At 40.7% G+C, this 23,707-nt stretch overlaps 3 protein-coding genes across 6 annotated transcripts; 1 reads left to right on the top strand and 2 right to left on the bottom strand.

Moving 5' to 3' along the window:
* Positions 1-5,092: 5,092 nt before the first annotated feature.
* Positions 5,093-7,826, bottom strand: si:ch211-227n13.3 (uncharacterized). The gene is made up of 6 exons (XM_015957452.3): positions 7,670-7,826; positions 7,123-7,176; positions 6,633-7,003; positions 6,434-6,506; positions 6,246-6,332; positions 5,093-6,167 (listed from the first exon to the last, which is right to left on the bottom strand). Exons 1-6 carry the CDS (start codon positions 7,705-7,707, stop codon positions 5,810-5,812), a joined length of 981 nt encoding a protein of 326 aa, XP_015812938.3. The 5' UTR covers positions 7,708-7,826; the 3' UTR covers positions 5,093-5,809.
* Positions 7,827-10,170: 2,344 nt separating this feature from the next.
* Positions 10,171-17,525, top strand: LOC107384282 (UDP-glucuronosyltransferase). 3 transcript variants are annotated; one of them, XM_015957448.3, is made up of 9 exons: positions 10,171-10,822; positions 12,792-12,855; positions 12,927-13,075; positions 13,249-13,376; positions 16,319-16,412; positions 16,539-16,664; positions 16,730-16,817; positions 16,895-17,114; positions 17,199-17,525. In XM_015957448.3, the coding sequence occupies exons 1-9, from the start codon at positions 10,310-10,312 to the stop codon at positions 17,467-17,469; spliced, it is 1,653 nt and encodes a 550-aa protein (XP_015812934.1). In that variant the 5' UTR covers positions 10,171-10,309; the 3' UTR covers positions 17,470-17,525. The 3 variants fall into 3 exon arrangements, with proteins under 3 accessions (XP_015812934.1, XP_015812935.1, XP_015812933.1); XM_015957449.3 differs by having other exon boundaries at positions 12,927-13,085; positions 13,307-13,376; XM_015957447.3 differs by having other exon boundaries at positions 12,927-13,085; positions 13,235-13,376.
* Positions 17,526-17,575: 50 nt separating this feature from the next.
* On the bottom strand, positions 17,576-21,475 carry ndufb3 (NADH:ubiquinone oxidoreductase subunit B3). Of its 2 annotated transcripts, XM_054752382.2 has the most exons (4): positions 21,370-21,405; positions 19,442-19,547; positions 17,885-18,013; positions 17,576-17,796 (listed from the first exon to the last, which is right to left on the bottom strand). In XM_054752382.2, exons 3-4 carry the CDS (start codon positions 18,010-18,012, stop codon positions 17,646-17,648), a joined length of 279 nt encoding a protein of 92 aa, XP_054608357.1. In that variant the 5' UTR covers position 18,013; positions 19,442-19,547; positions 21,370-21,405; the 3' UTR covers positions 17,576-17,645. The 2 variants fall into 2 exon arrangements, with proteins under 2 accessions (XP_054608357.1, XP_015812937.1); XM_015957451.3 differs by lacking the exon at positions 19,442-19,547 and having other exon boundaries at positions 21,370-21,475.
* Positions 21,476-23,707: the final 2,232 nt, after the last annotated feature.

The raw sequence follows: 23,707 nt of genomic DNA, 5'->3' as shown, positions 1-23,707 counted from the left end.
TTAGGTAAAATCAGTTTTAAATAAAAGGGTCTTTAGCTGTTTTTTAAGTGTCCAGACTGTCAGTGCTACGTAAGGATAAAGGAAGAGCGTTCCAATTTTGGGGTGCTATTCTGTTCTATTCCATTCTAAATCAGTAAAACCGTGTACAAAACTAATGTGTGTGAAGCTCTGCAAGTAAAGTATTTCCACCACAGAACATTTGTTAGACACATCAGATAATACATGATCCAGCATCCAGGGCTTGTAGCAAGAGTATTTAACAAATATTACTCTGATTACAGTGATACGAACTGCTGGAAAAAACAATAAAAATGTAAAACACATTACTGAGATTCACTGATTCACTCAGCATCATCATGTCATTGTGCACATGGTCTGTCCACAGGACTTCATCCACATCAAAGACAACGTTCCCTGAGGCTGAGCGTCATGGATCATCCTGATATCTGTGACCTTTACAACTCTTGCTGAGCTTTGCTCAGAGGGTCTGCTGTGTTGGAGGACAAGGTCAACAAAGACACACTGTTCAATCAATGTCCTCAATCACTGCTGGGTTTCAGAGTTGGATGACTTTATGAACGACCATGTCAACAACGGTGCTTCTTGTTGTCGGGACAAACCACAAGGTCCTTCCACCATCATTTAGTCTTTGTTCCCTCGGAAAGGGACAAACCACACAATCATATAGTAAACCTAGCATTGTAACGAAGATCACCACACTTACAGAATAGTATGAGGAATGTCCTTTAAATGTCGTGATGATGCTGCCCACAGACAAGCTGCTCAGACTGGGTTGAACTCTGGCTGTCCTCGTGGTCCCATGTGCAAGGACATGGCGGACTATAGCTGTCCTAGGTTAATCAATAATAACTGTTCTTGTTCGTCCTTGTCCTCCACCTCTCTGTATTTGTATTATTTGTGTTAGAAACGCGTGTTAAATTCTGAGTTGCTGTGTATAAATGATAGCATGTGTTTCATGAACATTTTCCTGTTTAGTTTTACGTGTGTGAGATGTGTTCAGTGGCTGAGAATACGTTTAAGGTTTGGAGAAGAGTGGGCGAGTTTTGTTACTGGTGTCTAATACCTGATGAATTAAAAAGATGTTTTCAGCAAAGGTTTCAAGTACAAATACTTTGTTACTTTACTTAAGTAGAATTTTTGGGTATGTACAGGTCCTTCTCAAAAAATTGGCATATTGTGATAAAGTTCATTATTGTCTGTAATGTACTGATAAACATTAGACTTTCATATATATTATATTCATTACACACAACTGAAGTAGTTGAAGCCTTTTATTGTTTCTAATATTGATGATTTTGGCATACAGCTCATGAAAACCCAAAATTCCTATCTCAAAAAATTAGCATATCATGAAAAGGTCCTCTAAACAAGCTTTTAACCTAATCCTCTGAATCAACTGGGGTTGTATCGACTAGTCGGCTTCACTGCTCTGTAGTGACTTTTGATGCCTGTCATTGACTAGTCGCTGTCACGTGATAATGACCGACAAGATGCAGTCCTTGGAAAAGACAGCAGGTGATGAGCCCCTGCGTGTTGGGGGGCGACGCGCTGTGCCAGAGCGTCGGCATCTGACATTTAACCAAATTGTGACCTTTACCCTCTTGCAATTTAACATTCCCCTCACCCCCATTGTTACGGTTGCCAGTCTGGCCAGGGAGGAGCAGGAGCCAGGATCACCCATCTCTGGTGAATCAGCCTGACACCGCCCCTCATTCTCCTCTCTCCCAGGCTGCTGAGGAGCAGAGCTGAGCTGAATCTCCCTGATCACCAACACCTGTATAAAAAGGCTGTGCCTTCAGCAGTCTGGGAGGCAGCAGTGCAGGGGTTCTGCTGTCCTCCTGGGTTTTTTAACCCCTGTTCGTTTGGATTTGTTTGTGTTGTGAACTTTGGTGGTTTTGAGCTCTTGGTTTTAAGTTTTGGGATGATCCAATGGGATCTTTTGTGTGTTTGGGTTTTAAGGTTAACTTTGTCTGTGGCTACTTTGCTGACCTCGGTTTTAAACACCTTCCGTTGTGGTAAAGCTTTTAAAATAAGTTTGTACCAGGTGTTTTATAGTTGATACTTTGCTTTGTAATGTTAACATTTTAGAGAAATCAGTTTGCTTGTGTTTTTAATACCTTTTTGTACAAATAAATCCATTTTAAACTCCTCCACCAGTTCTTATGTTGCCCCCTTCCTTCACATTTTTACCAACACATGTCGGGGATGTAACATCCATCCTAACCTTAACCAGCTTGCGCTTGCAAATCTCTGAACGTTGAAGCGCTCCAGACATCTGCGTCCTGAGTACGGCCACAGTAACATTATTAAATCAGGTGTCGCCACCTCAAAAACTAATTTAACACGCAATCGTTCATGTCGGCTCATTTCCTTTTATGTTTTCTGTCTTTAATTTGTGCCTGATGCGTTTCGCTGCTGCGGAGTGGAGCGCATCACCTGTTTTGTCCTCCGGTGACGCACCTCACTGATGCGGCCTGCGTGCACTCCGCTGTTTTTGCGGTCGGTAGATCTTTTAGAACTGCAGTTCAAAGGGAACTCATGAGGTGAATATATATGAATCCAGGTAGCAGGTTCTCTTTAGGATTGAGAGGAGATGCAGGAAGATAATAAACAGACAGGACAGAAAAATAGTCAAATAAAAACAAGTTAGTTTTTGTACCTGGTGGTTGCAACAAACAGACACCATTGAAGGTAATCAGAACTGAGGAACAGAAAATGAAATAATCATTTTAACGTTTAGAGCAGCAGGAACTCTGAGAGGCTGCAGGCGCATCAGTGAGTTTGCTGCCACTGTGCAGAGGGAGGGGGGAGAGGGCTGAAGCGGAGCAGTAAGCAGAAACTACCGTTGTTAAAAGAGATGTGTTTAACTTTGAAAATGTGGGCGCAATTTTAATTGTCAAAAACTCCAGCAAACCAACCCGCTTCAGGAGTGTGACGTCATCAACAACGACTAATCAGTCGACTCGATTTTCATTACTTGACTGTCGACTTTTAAAAAAATTAAATCACGCAGCCCCGATGAATCAACTAATTAACTCTAAACACCTGCAAAAGTTTCCTGAGGCTTTTAAAAACTCCCAGCCTGGTTCATTACTCAAAACTGCAATCATGGGTAAGACTGCCAAACTGACTGCTGTCCAGAAGGCCATCATTGACACCCTCAAGCAAGAGGGTAAGACACAGAAAGACATTTCTGAACGAATAGGCTGTTCCCAGAGTGCTGTATCAAGGCACCTCAGTGGGAAGTCTGTGGGAAGGAAAAAGTGTCAAACGTTGCACAACGAGAAGAGGTGACCGGACCCCGAGGAAGATTGTGGAGAAGGACCGATTCCAGACCTTGGGGGACCTGCGGAAGCAGTGGACTGAGTCTGGTGTAGAAACATCCAGAGCCACTGTGTACAGGCGTGTGCAGGAAATGAGCTACAGGTGCCGCATTCCCCAGGTCAAGCCACTTATGAACCAGAAACAGCGGCAGAAGCGCCTGACCTGGGCTACAGAGGAGCAGCACTGGACTGTTGCTCAGTGGTCCAAAGTACTTTTTTCCGATGAAAGCAAATTTTGCATGTCACTTGGAAATCAAGGTGCCAGAGTCTGGAGGAAGACTGGGCAGAGGGAAATTCCAAAATGCCTGGAGTCCAGTGTCAAGTACCCACAGTCAGTGATGGTCTGGGGTGTCATGTCAGCTGCTGGTGTTGGTCCACTGTGTTTTATGAAGGGCAGGGTCAATGCAGCTAGCTATCAGGAGATTCTGGAGAACTTCATGCTTCCATCTGCTGAAAAGCTTTATGGAGATGAAGATTTAATTTTCAGCACGACCTGGCACCTGCTCAGTGCCAAAACCACTGGTAAATGCTTTACTGACCATGGTGTTACTGTGCTCAACTGGCCTGCCAACTCTCCTGACCTGAACCCCGTAGAGAATCTGTGGGATATTGTGAAGAGAAAGATGAGAGACGCAAGACCCAACACTCTGGATGAGCTTAAGGCTGCTATCGAAGCATCCTGGGCCTCCATAACACCTCAGCAGTGCCACAGGCTGATTGCCTCCATGCCACGCCACATTGAAGCAGTCATTTCTGCAAAAGGATTCCCGACCAAGTATTGAGTGCATAACGGAACATAATTATTTGAAGGTTGACTTTTTTTGTATTAAAAACACTTTTCTTTTATTGGTCAGATGAAATATGCTAATTTTTAGAGATAGGAATTTTGGGTTTTCATGAGCTGTATGCCAAAATCATCAATATTAGAAACAACAAAAGGCTTGAACTACTTCAGTTGTGTGTAATGAATCTAATATATATGAAAGTCTAATGTTTATCAGTACATTACAGACAATGATGAACTTCATCACAATATGCTAATTTTTTTAGAAGGACCTGTATACTTCACTGGAGTACATATCAATTAGCTGACTTTTTACTTCTACTCTGTACATTTTAAAATGTACTTTAACAAAAAACTTTAACGATAATAAATAAACAACTCTGGATTATCATTTCAAACATAAACCGCTCTGAGTCCCTGCTGCTTTCTACGTGATCCATCATACACTCCTCATGACACGGTCTAGCCAGGACACTCCATGTTTGACACATCTACTGTAAATAGACAAGGGGAACTGTTACTAAGCTGCCAAGTTTCTTGTCCACTTGTTGGAGGTATGGGGCAGCAGTAGCTCAGGTGGTAGAGTGGGTTGCCTCATGATCGGAGGGTCATGGGTTCGATTCCAGCTCTCGCCAGCAGTATCCTGCTGTTGTGTCCTTGGGCAAGACACTTCACCCAACTTGCCTGTGTTAGTGGTGGTCAGAGGGGCCGACGGCGCCAAATGGCAGCCTCGCCTCTGTCAGACCTCCCCAGGGAGGCTGTGGCTACAAGTAGCTTACCATCACTAGCAGTGTGTGAATGTGAGTGTGTGAAAGCGTCTTTGGGGGTCTTGAAAAGCGCTATATAAGTTCAATGCATTATTATTATCTACATACCAATGAAGATTATTGATAACATGCATTTGAAGTTTGACTTTCAACACTATTACAATACTTATGGGGAACTGGTCATCACATCTTCATCGTTGGTAGTCCAAAGAATAATCTTTAATGTATTTGCATTGTTCTAAAAACAAAAAGATCAATTTTCAAGGGCATACATGTCGCTGTAATAGGTAACCTTTCCCAACATGTTTAATGCGAACACTTTTCTGTAACACTGTTACAGCCATTTGATTCTTGTAGCTCATTTCTTTTTGTTTTACTCTTATGACTCAGTGGAGTTCATTTGCAGCACCTGACTCCTCTCACCCTGCCCGGATCCACTCTGAAGTTCCCAGCTGATAGCCAGCAGATGATTGTGGGTCTGCAGCATATAAGCCTCCTGGCCCACTTCTTCACGGAGAGCAATTATTTTTGATTAGACCTCCTGGTTGGCTGCAGTGATAAAACCAGGAGGGATTTTTAGATCTCTGAATTGTTTTAATTCTAATACTTTGTCTTAAATTTATACCATCAAATTCCTTTTTGCATTGCACCATATAATGCCAATAAAGCATCTCATTGTTTAGTAGAATGAGCTGAAACAATTACAGCAGTCTACCTATAGGTCCAGATGAAAAACAAACTATTTAGTAGGAAAACAACAATTTGCATGAAGAAAATGATATTTTGTTCACAGTCATTTAGGTGCATCTCTTGACAGATTTTTTTAAAGAAAAAAAAAACAACGCATGTGAATGGAACAGAACTTATTCAGTTATTAACAGACCCTACAGAACAAAAACGCACGTTCAATTTTTCTAACATGTTTCTTTGACAATTGAGTTGCGGTGTCCTCGTAGCTGAGCCAGCAGTTCTCTAAATCCACTCGTCTTTCTTGGTGTTTTCTGCTTGGCTTGGACCACGGCCGCCTTCAGAGGAACTGATGGCTCTGGAAGGCTCATGGGATCCATTTGAGGCTTTCTGCTTCCTTCAAAACTGCAGAAGATGAAACTGCTGTTTGATTCGTCATCCATGTTGGTCACGTTCCGATCCTGGTAACCCCTGCTTCGGAGATGCCGCTGCTTAGCAGCACGACAACCATGAGAATCTTCTCTCCTTCGCTTCCTCCTGCTTTCATTTCTGCCCTTTGCTTGCAGCCTGGCACGACTAAGATTCCTGACACAGTAAAAGCACCACATGAGACGTTTCACGTGAAATCACAGTCACTGTTCTAAATGAGGTCTGCTTCATTACCTCCGGAGAAAAATATGCTGCCTTGAACAGGCAGGTGATTCCTCAGGTTGCTTTCCTTGTCCCAAAGTAACGACCTTATCCAGCTTCCTGATAAAAAGATGCAATTGCCCTGATTTTATGAGAGTGTTTCAACTTAAAAAGCAGCAAACACACACACACACACACAAAGTACAGAAACATTTTCCTGCCTTGCATCGGGCAGCCTTCTGGGCATCCACTTCTTGATCAGCACCCAATGGTCACATGTCAGGGACTTGGGATCTGAGGATGAAACCAGACATCATGACACATAAAATAAAATAATTCTCTACTTTTTGACTAAAACTAAGATTTAAGATCATTTAGATAATTAGAATAACTTTTTTCAACACAAGTTTCTACACTAACCATGGTCTTGGAGTTTGTTTTTGATTGGAGTTTCTGCTGCCTTTGCCTGCTGATAAAGCTCTAGACAGGCCGAGCACAATGCCGGAGTGGACTTTAGCGTTTTGGGGGAGGGATGACGCATGATGGCGGGACCAGAATTTATGCTGGTCAGAAGCTCGTCATCTGACTCCAACAGTCCGTTATCAACTATTTCCACAGCTTCTCTTTCAGGGCCATCGATGATGTTGATCAGGTCATAGTTTCCATCTTCCTGTGAAACAGCTGCATTTGATGCAGGTCCTTTCTGGACACTTTTACTGGAAGACTTAGAGAGTCTGGAGGAGCTTCTGAGACTCATGGGTCTCTTCCACTTTAAACTATACTCAAAGGTTCTGTGACAGAACAGCAGTGTTTACAAGATCTGAGTGAAATCCTGATCTGCATACACAACAATCACAAAGGGTTTTTACAGTTAGTGTTCAGGAAACACTTCAATTCCTCATCACCTTACTTGTAATAATCCACTGTTATGGACCAGGACTGAGAGAAACCGTGTGCATCACATCTGTGAGATTAGGAAATAACATCAGTTAGACAGATATCCAATCAAGTACAATACAGCTTGGGTTAAAATGCGATCTTGGGTTTTTGGTGAATCAGATAAAATTCCCTGCCAAAGAAACACTAACAAATCAGATGATAATTATTTTGACTCATAAAATCCTGGAGCAGGGACAAGTTTAAGCTAACTCTGTGGTTTCAACCATGGTCGTCCTACATTTTTAGTAGTTTCTGCTCCAGCAAACCCAACTCACTAGTTTGTCGTCATCAAGCGTGACAGAAGCTGAAACCTCTGGAGCTCGAGGTCCGAACCGGACACCACTGGACTAATGGAATAACCAAAAACTGGAGTTTTGTTTAGCTAACGTTAGCATGCCAACAGCAATGACGCATTTTGTTTCTAAGCTAAAAGGCTAAAGCTACAGTAAGCTGAAAATATCCAAAGCTTTCTACATTCGGCGCCCTGAAACTCGACTTTGTGAGGATTTAAAACTTACTTTGACTCGGTTCCGTCCAAGTTTCCTTCATTTGACATGTTCGAAGCTACTTTCGCACTCTGCTAACCTCCGTCACGGCGTCACCCTGTTTTTTTTCTGGTTTACTCTTCTTCTTCTTGTGGCTTTTATTCGTTGCTGGCAAACACCTTAGTGATGCATTACCGCCACCAACCGGTGTGGAGTTTAAATCATCGCCACTGATCATGAGGACTCCATCTCCAACATAGAACTATATTATATAGATGTTGATATGTGAAAGCACAAGCTCTCTGCAAAGACCATAAACACTTTAAAATCGCATTTGCTTTATTTGACATCTTGCTCTTTTACAGGACTTGTGCGTTCCTCAAACTTCAGGAAGTCTTCTGCCTCCTGCTGGACATAAGTGCCAACTGATTTTCAAGATTTTCAATAATTTTTAAGCATCACTGGCTTATGAATAGATCAACTTTTAGTAAAAAAAATTCTGATTCCTGTAACAGGATTTAAATGATTAATTATTTTGTAATTTATATTTTTGGTAAATAGCTTTTTCAATTTAAAATGCTAAATGAAACTCCACAACTCACACGTTCTCATCATGTTACAGAGCAACTGAGAAGATTAACAGACTAAGGAAAAATGTTAAGAATGTTAAGACATTATTTACAGATAGAGAAACATCTTAAACTGGCTGATTTAATTGAATTACCCAAAGAAGGAGGCCTAAATTCAGCTGTTGTAATTCTGTTTTTACTATTATGATTATTGCAGCCAGGCATTATGGGTGTGTTTTATCAGCTAAACAACAGTTAAATTGGGCATTTTTGGAATAATTCCATGTTATGGTCTTGGACGATGCTGCAGAAGACCTCAAATCCATCAAATTCTTTGTTTCTGACAGTTTGCTCAGTTTTTTTTATCCATAATGTTTTTTTATTAAACCTCCTACACATTAATACACACAGCCGTGTAAAGCACCTGGTGTGTGAAATATTTTTAAATAAAAACTGACTCACTCAGATGTGCCCTAGTGTTTTTTCAAACAAAACTAAAAAGCCTAATGTACTCACCAGCCTTTAAATGAATTGTTTCTTATGCTGCGTCATCTCCACTGTAATCTGCACTGTAACTGTGTCTTCTCCTTTAGCTCTAAACTGTAATTCCATTTGTGTGTATTTTAATTTGTGTTTTTATGTTGTTGTCATATGAAGTCCTGATAATTGTAAAGCACATTTAATCGCCTCTGTGTTTGAAATATGATATAAATAAAGCTGCCTTGCCTTGCCTCAAATACACTCTGCAGAGAGTTGTTGCCGTGTGGACAAGAACACACTCAAGAAGATCTGAATGTTAATCTTAATTTATTAAGAGATTAAATTCAGTTGAAAAAGTTGCATAGCTTGAGTTTATTCCTGTCACAGTGGTGTCCTGCATGCTTTTTCTCTTCTCCAAAACACCTGGATGAAATTTTGGCTCTAACGCTGACTTTTCACCTGAAATCAAAAGTAATTTGGCTGTAATTTCGATGTGAAAAGCCTTGGCGGAGACTGTTTGTGCAGATTCATGTTGTTGTTGTTCACTGACATTGTTCTCATTGGGTTGTGTGGACTGAAGATAAGGGGTGAAAGTTCTAAGTTAATCATGAAACCCAGATAATAAAACCCCGTTCACCACTTTCCTATTTCATGACACAAGTTAGCACCAGTTTAGGGTTTTAAGGTGTGTTTGAATCCCTCCTATCTGTCTGAGCTCAGAGGAAAACTCACAGAAGAAACACCTTTTGACGCGCGTTGGCGTTCGCTGTAGACAAAATCTTCTGTCGGTGTCCTCGTGTGGTCAGGCCTTCATCCTCAGACCCGTCAGGCCTCTTTTAGTCACATCTGCGAAAATCTGCTTTTAAACACAGAGCAAAAAGAAAGATGATCATGTTTCCACTTAGGTGAATAGCAAATGATAATTACTCTGATGTAATAAATGCATTATATACTAACACGTTTCATTTATGTGGATTTTCTCTCATGCGGGGCCTGATAAGCAATGCAAATAACAAAAAAAAGGCATTTGTCAGCTGTTGATTCAGTCTTTGCTTTAATTAGATTTTGTGGTAAATAGAACCCCAGATCTTCTCTGCTCTTCACTAGAAAGCAGATTTGTGAGCAGTGATCATTAAACCTGCCTGAATTCAGCAAATATTCCCAAGAAGCGATAAAACAACTATATAACCCATCAAATCTAGTCAAACCCGTTTTGCTCGATCAGCAAAGATTTACACATTTACTCCCACATAAACATTACAAATAAACATGGCTGAATGTTCTTCAAGGAGGCATTTTCTACTGGATTGGGTGGTGGCGGCGGAGGAGGTAATTAAAGTACTGAGTAACGTAGGAAAAGACTGCTCTCCTGTAATGGTAGCTGTGTTTTTGTATGAGGACTTTGAACACACACACACACACACACACACACACACACACACACACACACACACACACACACACACACACACACACACACACGGAGTGCTGTGAAATCAGAGGTGGAATTCCAATAACTCAGCCGGCGGACCCAGAAGAGGGCACATTGCTTGGAGGATTGTCTTCATCTGTTCTTCATTCTTCCTCCTTCACTGGATCCAGAACACACAGAGTAGGAGGAAAAATGAGGAAAGCAGCAGTACTTGTGTTCTTGCTCCTAATTGCGGCTACGGAGGTGAGAGGTGCTGGAGAAACACTGAAGGGGTCTGGAGCTGAAACAAACAAGTTTGCAACCGCAAGAGGAGCCAACGGATCTGCGACAAACGCCTCTCCTTCAGGTTTCCTGGGTAAACTGCTGGTGGTGCCCATGGACGGGAGCCACTGGGTGGGTGTCAAAGCTATAGCGCAGGAAATGGGTCGCCGTGGGCACAAGGTCACTGTGGTGATGCCTGAGATCAGTGTGCGGATGGGTCCTGGGAAACACTACGACACCATCGCCTATCCTGTTCCCTACGACAAGGCACACATGGACTTTGTGATGTCTTCACACAAAGACGCCTTAAAGAAATCTGCACAACCTTTCATTGAGAAGGTCAAGACACGATTCAGTCAGATGAAGAAGATTGTAAATTTTATCCACATCACTGCAGAGAGTCTGCTGTTCAACGCCAGCCTGGTCTCCCACCTGGCTCAGCAGGTCAGTGCAAACGCGGTCAAACGTTCTGATCGAGTCGTGTGATCCATCAGAGTGACTGTGGCTGGAAGACCAATTGGAGCAGCTGGGAAACACATAACCTCAAAGTGTTCTCTGTTGGTGTTTGAACTTTTCTGTGGGGATTAAACATTGTGTCACACCACTGCCCTGTCTTCAGGACACCCTCTCCAATCGTGTAGGTGTTTCAGTACAGACATGGAGAAATGAGGTGGAGGAGGCAGGCCTGCAGAGTCCTGACCTCAATCCAATACATCACCACCGGGATTAATTAGAGCTTCAAAACCTATAAAACACATTTATAAACGTCGTGGAAAGACACTAATCTCATCTGTCTCATTCAGTCCGTCTCATCTAATCTTATAGTCACTTGTCTCATTTTATCTAATTTGTCTCATCTAACGGAGCTGCACGGTGGAGCAGTGGTTAGAGCTGTTGCCTTGCAGCAAGAAGGTCCTGGGTTCACATCCCGGCCTGGGGTCTTTCTGCAAGCATGTTCTCCTTGTGAATGTGGGTTTTCTCCGGGTACTCCGACTTCCTCCCACAGTGCAGAAACATGACTGTCAGGTAACTGGTCTGTCTAAATTATCCTTAACCCTTTGATGCATGAATTATGAAATCTTCAACCATGATTTTTTTTTACATTTTTTTCATTCATCTTTAGGTGTGAATGAAACAAATTTCAACAAATATTTTTTGTAAAATTTTATAATTTACAAATAATTTATTACATGTCCACCTCAGTGGACAGCGTGCATTCTGAGCATGAAATATGTTGGCTTGGCTTACTGAAGTCCAAATGGAGGGGCTCAAATGCAATAAAGTCCTCAACAGCTGTGCTTAATAGCAAAAACAAATAAATAACAATTTTGAGTACCTGTCCACTGTAGTGACCATTATGCATCAAAGGGTTAAGGGTGTGTGTGTGTGTGTGTGTGTTTGGTTATTGCCCTGTGACGGACTGACAATCTGTCCAGGGTGTTCCCCACCTGTATGCCTAAAGACTTCTGTAGATAAGCAACAGCCCCCCGCAACCCTGCACGGAGAAGCGGGTTCAGACGATGGATGGATGTCTCATCTAACCTAATCTCATCTAATCTCATCTCATCTAATCTCATCTCAGTTTTCACTGATGATTTATCAGTGTAACTGACTGGTTTTCCCTTCATGAGATACACGACTGTAACTCGGATCTCTTGTGCTAGCCATCTGATCACAAACCTATTAAATATTTTTCAATAAATTTGTTGGTTAAAATGGAAACTGGCTGTGCTGATTTACCACTTTAAAGTGACAGTGTGTATTTTTTTGGCGATAGGGGGCAGTAGATACCTAAATCGTTGCAAGCAAGCAGTACTTTTGTGTTAGAGTAAGACCTTACCAACGGATGCCCATTAGAGTCAAAAAGACCTGGGGAGTGTGAATTTTAGCTAAACAACAATCACTTCAGACTCCGTTCCATAAATTGGTAAATGTGTAAAAACAACAACATTTAAGAATGACAAAAGTTTTGTAATTATTTGTTACAAATCAGTAAATGCATTTTGTCCCCATGAGCTCCCCTAGAAGGAAATATGGCATCTAACATGGCGTCGCCCAGAGACTTAAACCCGCTCCCATGTATTTTAGACCAGATTTTTATGGTTGTATGTTACGAAACCGCCAATATGTTTCAACAACTGGGCATCATTTCATTCATTTTCAACAACATTTTTGATGGATATTTCCAGAAATTAATGGTAAAAAGTACACATTGTTTCTTTAACACACACTGTAGTTATTTTAAAAGTTTAACATTATACTTTTTGTTTTCTTGTGCTGTAAATCTTTGTCGTGTTCTGCCTGTGAACCAGTGGAGTAGCGTTTCTGTTTGTGGGGACTTTAGTCTGCTAGATGCTAACTAATAACTTCCACACATATTTGTTGATTTTTCTCTCTTTCTCTCACCTCCCAGGGTTTTGATGCTGTCTTGACAGACCCCATGGTACCAACAGGCTCATTACTAGCTCGGAAATTAGGTGAGTATCCCTTGTTGGGGTTCTCTGCATGCTTGCATTTCTTCTCACCAGGTGTTGGTAAATTATTCCAGGTCTTCCTACCATTAATCTGCTGAGGGGGACTCCATGTTCCATTGACATGAAAGCTTCCGGCTGTCCCTCTCCTCCCTCATTTGTGCCTCGGTTTTTTACTGGATACTCGGACAGAATGAACTTCAAGGAGCGAGTCATCAACACTTTGGTGAGCTCTTGTGCGTGAGTTAGATCCTCTGCTCTCATTTAGTGAACAAAAATAAAACCATTTTACCATTAGACATGTTGTATGGATTTTTTTTTTACAATAAGCCGTCACGATTGGCTAAAATTTGCTCAACACCTGAGTAGTGACCATAATGTTTAGCTTCTGACACCCAGGTAGCTGTTCTGGAGCCTTTGCTCTGCCGCCTGATCTACTGGCATTTTGATCACATAGCCCACGAGTTCCTGGGAGAGGAGGTGAGCGTGGCAGAAGTGCTGACAGACTCTGACATCTGGCTTCTCAGGTACAGCACCAATCCATGTTTACAACCACGTGTCAAAAAAACTGCTTTGTCATGCTCTGATCTCCTGTCACCCTTCACACACCGACACGCCTACACAAGCATGGACTTTTCCACACTGTGTGGTTTTAGAGGTAGAAATGCACTCCAAGTATCCAGGTAACCACCCTCGAAGACACACACACACACACACACACACACACACACATGCACGCACACACAACTGTTTTTGAAATCTGCTGCAGGTCTGCATGAGGGGAAGCTGTAAAGTCAGAAATGAATAAATGAATAGCTACAATTGATCACAATTAAACAAGCATATTAATGTTAAATCTAGGTTTTACGAATCAATTCTAAACACATAAAGCTTGATCTAAATGTTGAATTGAAATGATGGATATAAAATTGTTAACGCAAGTTCAGACTGTTGTAAAACAGAATCAGCCTTCCAAAATAAAAGCATGGCAAAGAGATCCCCTCTCAGACAACCTTTGATGGTAAGATTGTGTCTGTTTAATCCTGGATAATTTATCTGTGAGCAGAGATAAAGAATCCAAGGTGAAAATACTCTAATAATCATTCAAAGAGAGAAAGGAGCTCCGCCTACTTTTATTGTATTAGGCTGTTTCACAGCAGTCCAAACTTGCATCTTAACTAAGCATTTTCAAACTACCACTGGTAATTTATGTGTTCAGATGTGACTAAATATTTGTTTTAAGCATTGTTACTATGATTCACGTTAAAACATTGTGACACTTGTATCCATTTACGACCAGTGTTGGGAACATTACTTTTACAAAGTAATTAGTTATAGTTACTGATTACTTTGTCAAAAAGTAACTCGGTTACTTACCAATTTACAAGATTGTAAAAGTAAATTACAAAGAAAAATAATCATTTTGTTACTTTTTCCATTAAAGAATGCAAGAAAAATGGGTTCTCCTCTTAATTAAACTTGCTTAATTTACTATAAATTACCACAATAGTGAAACATAAATGACTAATGACTGGAACATAATAAAATGTATGTCCAAATGTTTTTCATAAAACTGAATATTTGAAGTAAATGGGCACTTAACAGGAGGAACTACAAACAGGAACATTACACTAATTTAGACTATTAAAAAATCACTGTGTGATATTTAACAAGACCCCAGTCAGCTAAAATTTATAATTGCAAATAGAAACACATGTGAAGGTTCCTGAGCCTTTAAATGGTCTCTCAGTCTAGTTAAATTCTTGAAATAAATGTAATTTTGCAGTTCTAATTTTTCCAGCTTCACATAATTGTGTGTTTTTTGTAGCATTGCTGTTGCTGCTAATCTAGTAACGGTTAAATAAATAAATAAAAATCCTTTAATATGACACTAGAAGAGGCACAAATCTATTTGTATTTGTATTTATTTTTTTATTTTATTTTTCCCGTGTCCTGTCTGGCTGTGGAGCAAACAGAATTAATGCCTGAATGCTGGTGACTAGCCTTACAAATTTACTCTCAGGTGGAGCATCAAAGCGTCTTGCTTTAATGTCACGCCTGATACTTAAATCTTTATTGTTATTGTTTTTTGAATGCTTTGTAATTCTGACCAGACACGGAGACAGAGGTGAAAGAGAAAGGAAGAGACAAAAGGTGGTGGGGGGGTTTCACAAAAATAAACAATCAATGATGAACAAGAGTCTGCTTCTAGACCTGCAGAAAAGGGACACACAACAATACAACAGGAGCAAACTATCACTGCGTCAACCTGATGAGGAAATATAAAATCAACACTGTTTTACTGAACAATCACACGATAATAAACACAGTGCATTTTGTGCCAACCACAGCCTTAAGACGTGTGTTGAAAATGCCCAAGTCCATATTTATGAGAGCACCATGCGAACACCTGTGTGTGTACATGCGCTTGTATATGTAAGGTTTCTCTATAGGAGCGTCCAATAGAGAGCGAGGGGCCACAGATCTGCCCCCCCCCCCCCCCAAAAAAAAGATGCATAGATGGAAGGAGCTCCAAGTCTCAGAGATCCAGGAGCTGCCCCAAAGCGCAGGAACCCCAGGGAGACTGCGACCAGAAAAGCCCCTTCCCCCCTCTCGAGAGGCGCAGGAGGCATACCAAGGCACCAAATCTGATAGAGGACTTAAATTTACTAACTTGTAATCAGTGTTACAGGGGTACTGAAGAAATGATCACAAACAGGTTACAGCTGAATGATCTACGAAGATAGAGGATCGTGACGTCTGAGCGGTGAACAGGTGAGGGGACCTTCGGGACGTCCCGCTGTCATGCCAAGGGCACGGCTGCAGCAGCAAACCTGCGGGTCTGCAGCTGTAGGCTATTCATCACGTGCCTCTTTAGCTCCCAATCAGCTGATGACAGCTTCAACACACCGCGCTGCTGAATTAGTAACGCACACATTTTCTTATCAGCAATGGAAACGGTATTAATTAGAATACTTGTTACTGAAAAAACTTTTAGTTATTCCCATCACTGTTTGACATTTGAATTTAGTTTCTGTAACAATTATGGTAGAAAAAGTTTCAGCAATTGTCTTCGGTTTTATTTATCATCTCAAGACCCCCCGTGCAGCTCTTCGTGGCCCACAGTTGGTCCCGACCCCTATTTTGGGAACCACTGCTATATATATTATTTTAGATTTCTGTTATCTTTACTTTTGTGAAACAATGCATACAAGTAATTCAAACGAAACACTACCTACATGTGTATTTATTTGTTTTTACTTGCTTTTTAACTTCAGTGACTTTTTCCTGTGTTTTAACTAACTCTCTTTGTTTTTGCAAATTTTGAATTTACCTGTTAAACCGGCATCTTGTCTACAGTAAATTAAATGGTAAAAGGTTCACTGGAATGTTTCATATGATCACAGCTTTCTTTAGTAAAAAAAAAAAATAAAGCTAATGAAAACTTTTTAAAACTTCTGATCATCAGGATCGACTTCACTCTGGAGCCGCCCCGTCCCCTCATGCCTAATATGGTGCTGGTTGGTGGAATTAACTGCAACGTGAGAAACCCTCTTCCTGATGTAAGACCCAGTTTTATTTAGCTTCAGCCAGTTTTCAGTTACTTTTATCCAACTTTTTATTATAAACCAGAGAAGAACTTGATTAAAAAATATATATGTCAAGTTGTAGATTTGATGTTGCTGCAGGAACTGCAGGACTGGATCTCTGGGCAGCATGGGTTTATAGTGTTCACCCTGGGCTCCATGGTGTCAGATCTACCAGAAGAGATCACCTCCGTCTTCATCGAGGCCTTCAGGCAGATTCCTCAGAAGGTTCTGCAACATTTACCAATAAATGAAAGGTCAAATCATGAATTAAATTTTGTTCCCTTTGACAGGTAATCTGGAGGTACACCGGCCAAGTTCCTGAGGATATCCCAGATAATGTGAAGATGATGAAATGGGTGCCTCAGAATGACCTCCTGGGTGTGTTGGAGCTCATCCTAAAACAAGCCAAGTAAAAATGGATGGATTGTGTCTCACAACTAGTTTTTTCCTGTCAGCACACCACGGAGTCCGAGCCTTCATCACTCACGCCGGCTCTCACGGTGTGTTTGAGGGTTTGTGCCATGCTGTTCCCATGGTGATGGTGCCCCTTAGTGGCGACCAGCCTGACAATGCCCAGAGGATGGCAAACAGGGGAGCGGGAGTCATATTGGATATAACTTCTCTGACTGCAGAAAGCCTCCTGCAGGGACTGAACGAGGTCATCAACAACACCAGGTGATCTTGTTCATTTTATTTGATCTGCCAACTCAGCTTTTTTTTTTTTTTTGCAGCTATTTTTATATCCATCTGTGTTTTCAGGTACAAAGAGGTTGTTCAGAAGCTGTCGGCTGTTCACAACGATCGCCCGTTTGATCCGGTCGATCTGTCGGTGTACTGGACAGAATTTGTGATGAAACATAAAGGAGCAAAGCACCTAAAAGCTGCTTTCCGTGACCTCAACTGGTTCCAGTACTTCTCTCTGGATGTAATAGCGCTGCTAGCTGTGCTGGTTCTGTCCCACGTGTTTCTAACAGTGAAATGTGTGAAACTATGTTTGCAGAAACTGAGCAAGAAAAGGAAACGGGACTAGGAGGATGACGATTCCTCATCTATTTGTTAAATAAATAAATAATTAAAGCATCATCACCAGTGTGTGACAGACATTATACTGCTTTACACAGACAAAGAAAGCCATGTGGTGATCCAAACATTTAATTAAGAAGGAAAATACATAATATATTCAGACCGTTAGGGGTTGTTTGTGGATTAGTGCCCCCCCTTCTTTGGTGGAAACATGGTGTACTCTATAGCCAGCGCTACAGTAAAAGCTGCAAAGCCCCACTTAAACCCTCTCAGCAGAACATCTGATAGAGTCACAGCCCGGGCGAAGCCTCCGGTGTATCTCCATGCCTCATTGCTGCACACAGAAAGAGAGAAGGCAGAAGTGTCAGAGATAACCCCAGCTACAAAGAAATACCTAAACAAACATCAGCACAGATCCTGACCGTGCCCACGGGTCCTTCAGGCCTCTGGCTGCCAGCCTCTTCTGGGTGAACTCCAGCGGTGTTCCTTCCACCTTCCACTGCCGCCAGTCAGGCATGGACAGCTTGCTGTGGCCGTGATCACCTCCCATACTAAAAGACAGAGGGTTCTGGTTCATCACATTAACTCACTTTAATATTGATATTTTAATTCCCCTTATGAATTATTTCTGTTTAAACAGCAACAATAAGCTAAATTAATTTGATACTGCCTCAGATCCTGACAACAATCATGTTTTTTCCCCCACAACATACAACAATATCAGTAATATTACCCATTCTTCTAAAATAGTGTGTCTGTTGTGACTATACTTGAATCAAGATTCCAATTAAGTACATTAAACGCGTCTTTAATACAGAAACACATGTTGCTTGTCTTTTGTAATGAGGTGGATTAAGGAGCATATTTACTTAATGTAATTAGATCCCAAAAGACAGCAACCTAAGTGGGTTAAATTCAGTCAGTTCAACATTATTATGATGAATCTATCTGGGGAAATTAGATCCAAGTCAACATAATCGGAGAAATCGTCAGGAAAAATTAAAGGGACTTTTCGGACTTTTGAATTTTTATGCTCGCGATTGCCCCCTCAGGCCAAATGCGTAACGGCAGCTTCAATAGTAGGCTCGTGCATGAGGCGCGCACGCTGTACGTGCACACTCCTTAACGAAAATAACAGCTGAGACAGTCCCGTGTGTGTGTGTGGCCCGGCGGACAGAAGAACACAGCAAATTAATAAAAATAATGTGCCTCTGTCTCTGCAGCTGCACTTTCTCGTCGGCCGTGTGTGTGTGGCCCGGAGGACAGAGGACAGGAGAACACACAGCTAATTAATTAAATAATTTGGTTCTGTACCTTTCTCTTCAGCACAGCCGACAAAGGTTTATGATGGGTCAGACATCCTGCATGCTCAGATCATTCCCTTCCCTTGCTTGGAAAATTGTTCCAAAATGAAAGTTGAACCCACATCTTTTTTATCTGTGAATTCAATGCCTTTCGACGAGTCTCAAATAAAAATTTGGGCGTCTTATTGTAAAAAAATATACAATTAATGTAAAAAAGAAACTCCAAATAAACTTTGTTCACACCCGGAATCGAACCCAGGTCTTCTACATGAGAGTCAGACATCTTACATGGTGAGCTACATGCCAGTAACATTCAATGTATCTGTAATATGTATATCCTTGATGATCAGTGTTGGGCAAGTAACTTCAAAACTGTAATGCATTATTTATTACTTGTTACTCTCATTTTAATGTAATTGATTACATTATAATATTACTGATTTTAAAATGTAAGGCATTACACTACTTTTGCATTACTTTAAGTTACTTTTACCAAAACAACTTCAATATGAATTAGGTCATGTGATGCTCAGTGAACTCAAGACACATCCAGAGGAAGGTGATGTGGTGTCTGAGCTAGGATTGCTGTTAAAACCAGTCAGATATAATAACAGTTCTTGATTAAATAAAAGCAACAACAATCTGTACTCTCAGCACGCTGCCATCTTATATTACCTGAGAAGGATGTGAGGTGGTGGGGGCTCCAAGCCTATTTTGCCTTGGTCCCCAAATGCCTTGATACGGCCCTGGATGTGGGACTGACTTCTGGGATGATCTGATTCTGTCACATGTATAAATATTAAATGCTTATATATTATTGCTTTTCACTGGTAAAAATGTGTATTGGGGATAAATCTACCTACTTATATTTTCTTTTTAAGCACTTTGTTTTGTTTTCTTGATTTTATTTGTATAATTTCCTGCTCTTTCTCTCTCTAACCTTCCTTCATGCTGCATGTTTTCTCCGTCTTCCAGAAAAACTGTTTCCTAGATTTCCTGCTTTCTAACCAATCAGCCAAAGGGATCTACTGAATGCAAAAAAAAAGCTTCATATGTGCTGCGCTCCAGCAGCAATGAGTTGAAACCACCGGGGCACAGATTATGAACTCAGCTGAGGCAAAGCAGGTCAGAAAAGTACAGAGAATATGGGCTGATATGAACGATCGCAAGTGAATTATTTTGTTTTGGTGGAGCGATTTTGTGACTATAACAGCGGCCGCGCGCAGGACGCAGCTGGAGTATTTGAGCCATTACCGCTGCGTCCTCTCTCCTCATAGAATGCCTGCAAAGCGGAGTCCATAAATGACGTCATATATGTAGATACCGGATCTTTATTTTGAGCTTTCCGCAATTTTAGTTTTTAAGAAACCCACATCTTGATTCTGGGTTTAAAAATGCGTTGTAATTACCGCATTACTGACAATTGTACCGAGTAAATGTTACCATTTTCTTTCCCTGTAATGCCTTACACTACCACATTACAGCAAAGAGCAATGCATTACAGTAATTAATTACTTTTGTACCGCGTTACTGATGACAGCTTGAACAACATAAATCCAAAGAATGGTTCGGAGCGAAAATGGCTATTTTGTTGCTAATTTGCAGGAAATATCTAGAAAATCGTTCTACAGAAAGTAGCTAAGGGTCCTCAGAAATGTAGCTAGGTTTATCACTAGGCGTTAGGAACAGCGACAAAGTCGCTGAGTTGGCACTGCCTCTCTCTCTGCTGCTAAAGCTACTGATAGCAAATGCTCCGGGCTATGCCTGAGCGTGAACGCGCATGAAGCAGCCTGCTCGACCCGAGCATCTCTCTTTTTCTGTGACTTTACAGAAAAACAGGCAATCACAGTAAAAATGCCAGGGCTCATTCTACAGTACCAGGGCATTGCAGGAGAATGTATGAAGAAGAAATGTATTATTTCTATACATGTTTTGGCTGTCAAACTTCCTTAGAGTCCCTTTAATGAGTGACACTAAAATAAAATAAAATACATACATATACAAAAACAAATACATTAAATATATATTATGACGATTAAAATAGTTTTAAATGATCTGGCCATTTCTTGTTTTCACATAAACTTTTATAATTATTACATGTAACTGTAAATGTCTAGACCAACTTTTCTCCTTCAGGTTACACAGGTGTTTCACACAGGTAGACACAACCAGCCCCGGTTGGCACAGATGCGATTAGCCGTTACTGAAAAAGCTCAGGTGACTGATGATGGACAATAAATCATCAGAGCAGTGTTCATCTAGTTTAAGAGCGAGAAAAATGGCAACAAGCTGCAAAGCTAATCCACCCATCAGGCTTAATAAAACATGAAACAAAATGTATTCATGGATAAAAATAAAATTTTCACTAGTAAAAATCCCTGCCTCAAATATAGATAAGAGTCACGTCTAATACAGCTGACGGTGTTTTCTCAGTTAGCGTGCAGCTAGCATGGCGTTAACGAAAACAAGGGATAAGCTATGAAGGCTTGTATTTGTTAATATCTTCACTCGTAGGAATAACTTCTGACCACATACTGTGACAGTAGATTACGCTGTACTCTATAGGTAACATAGATATTTTTTATGAAGACATATTATCGTACCTGGTGGTTTGTTATGACCTCTGCTGCTGGAATAAAATTCACGACACCAACTAATAGTTGACGGTAAAGTTACGGCAAGTAGCTTGGCTCAAAAATGACCAAGCACAACCCGTACATACTGGACAAAACGAAACTGGACAAATTCCCAATCCCTCCTAAAGCCAAGAAAGTTCATTTTAAAACTAAAAACAGTATTTATCCTTGTAAAGATTTCTTGCAGTCTAAATTTAATATTGGAGAGAACGATTGTGCCTTTTGCACTTCTAATATAGAAACTGAGATACATTTATTCTTCACATGCATCTTCACCAAATTTTTCTGGGATAGTTTTCACTCGTGGTTAACACATAATAATTTCATTATACGCTCGTTATCTTTTTCTGACGTCAAGTATGGTATTATTTTGGAAAATAAAATACAGCAATTCACTGTCAATAATTTGATTATTTTTGCCAAATTCTTGATACACAAATGTAAATTTGGCAACATCAAACCGATCTTTATTGTTTTTTTGAAAGAACTTGCATCCTTTATGGATTCTCTTAAATTATGTAGTTCCAAGAAAGCCATTTGGCTCTATAACAATTTGGTGAATGTTTCCTTTACCCCTAATGTTGTTTGATGTAATATATATATATATATATATATATATATATATATATATATATATATATATATATATATATATATATATATATATATTTTGGTTATTGCTGCAGGTTGATATTGAGCTAGGTTAATATGATTGTATCTGTTTGTACACCTGCTTTTTTTTTGTCATGCTCAGAATTCAACTGTAAATATTGATTCTTTTGTAAGCCTGTAAGCTTCATTGGTTAAATAAAACTTGTTAAAAAAACATACTGGACAAAACGATTCCATAGGCTCCAATAACACGTTTTTGTCTATAATGGGAGGTGGCCACCACCGCCATTTTGACTGTGTCACAGGTTCCGTCCAGCCCAGACAATTCCATAAAAGGGAAGAGAGGAGGAGCTGAGGGTGGGGCTGTAAGGCTGGGATCGAGTGACGACACCCAGGCGAACTAGCTACGAGCTAACCTGAAGCTAACCCTGGCTAACCCAAAGCTAAAGCGGAGGTGGGAGCCGAGCTAACGGATGTAGCCACCTAGCTTCAACCCAACCGGAACTAACACCCATCGACCTGAACCTCACACGGAGTTTAGGTGGTTTTCGGCGCCTGTTCGTGAAAAGTACCTGGATTAAAAAAGTATTAAATCGGTAAGTTTATAATTTATTTCCGTAATGAAAACTTTTTGCTTTGAGCAAGTTTTCAGTACCGTGTTTTCCGGGCTATCGCCCCTGAGTCGCACCAGCCATTAAATGTATAATGAAGAAGAGAAAATATATTTAAGTCATATTTTGTGGGGACATTTTATTATTTTTCTTACAAAATCTGAGACCAAGCATTTCATATTGCAAGACAAGCACTGGTAACCATAACAGAATGAACAACCTCGCGTCTCGGGTCGGAGTCGGCCCGCAGCAGCGCGGTGTAGCCTACATATTTTGTTATATAAGTCGCTCCGGAGTATAAGTAGCAGGACCAGCCAGATTATGTAAAATAGTGCGAGTTATAGTCTGGAAAATACGGCAGTTATTAGTATTCGAGCTAAATTAGCAGTCTAAATACATTTCATATATTTCCAAAACGTAATACTTGTTTGTATCTTGTACAGCCAACTAGCCTTTATTCTGGACTCAGTACAATTCAAAAGTAAACAGACATTATACAGATGAAGTAAGCACAAGATAACTTACTGGAAGACACGGAATTATCATGAGAACCAGAACAAGAGAGCCTGATAACAGTCATGTGAAAATAACAGTTAAAAAGTATGTATGTGTAATAGAAAAAAAAATATATTAGAATTAGTGTAACTCACTGTGATCCAAACAATAAATCAGCCATAGCTGATTAGTAAATATGACATGAGGTCTGGGAGTTTTTACGTTTCATTCTTTTATTACATTTTCTTCTTAGATCTGTTTAAAGGTCACCATGGCAGCCTGTGTCTCCAACATCAGCTACACAAAGCAGCAAGTGTAAGTTCCAAATACCTGTCTTGACCACTTCATGTATGGTTTTGTACTTTAAACAATTATGACAAACCTGTTATTTTTTCTCCATAGCCATTTGGATCATTGGAGACAGCTACGTGAGGCGTGGTGCCCAGAGAGCTGCAGAGACCGTCGGAGACAACCTTGGCCTCCCTGACGTCTGTGTCTCCTGGTTTGGTTGGGGCGGACCATCGACATACATACATACATGTGCCGACACTTTGCGCCCTGTTTTATAAAATGTAGTGTTAAAAATA

The sequence above is a fragment of the Nothobranchius furzeri genome, chromosome 11 (assembly GCF_043380555.1).
Source record: "Nothobranchius furzeri strain GRZ-AD chromosome 11, NfurGRZ-RIMD1, whole genome shotgun sequence".
NCBI lineage: Eukaryota > Metazoa > Chordata > Actinopteri > Cyprinodontiformes > Nothobranchiidae > Nothobranchius > Nothobranchius furzeri.
This window is presented reverse-complemented; position numbering and strand designations above follow the sequence as displayed.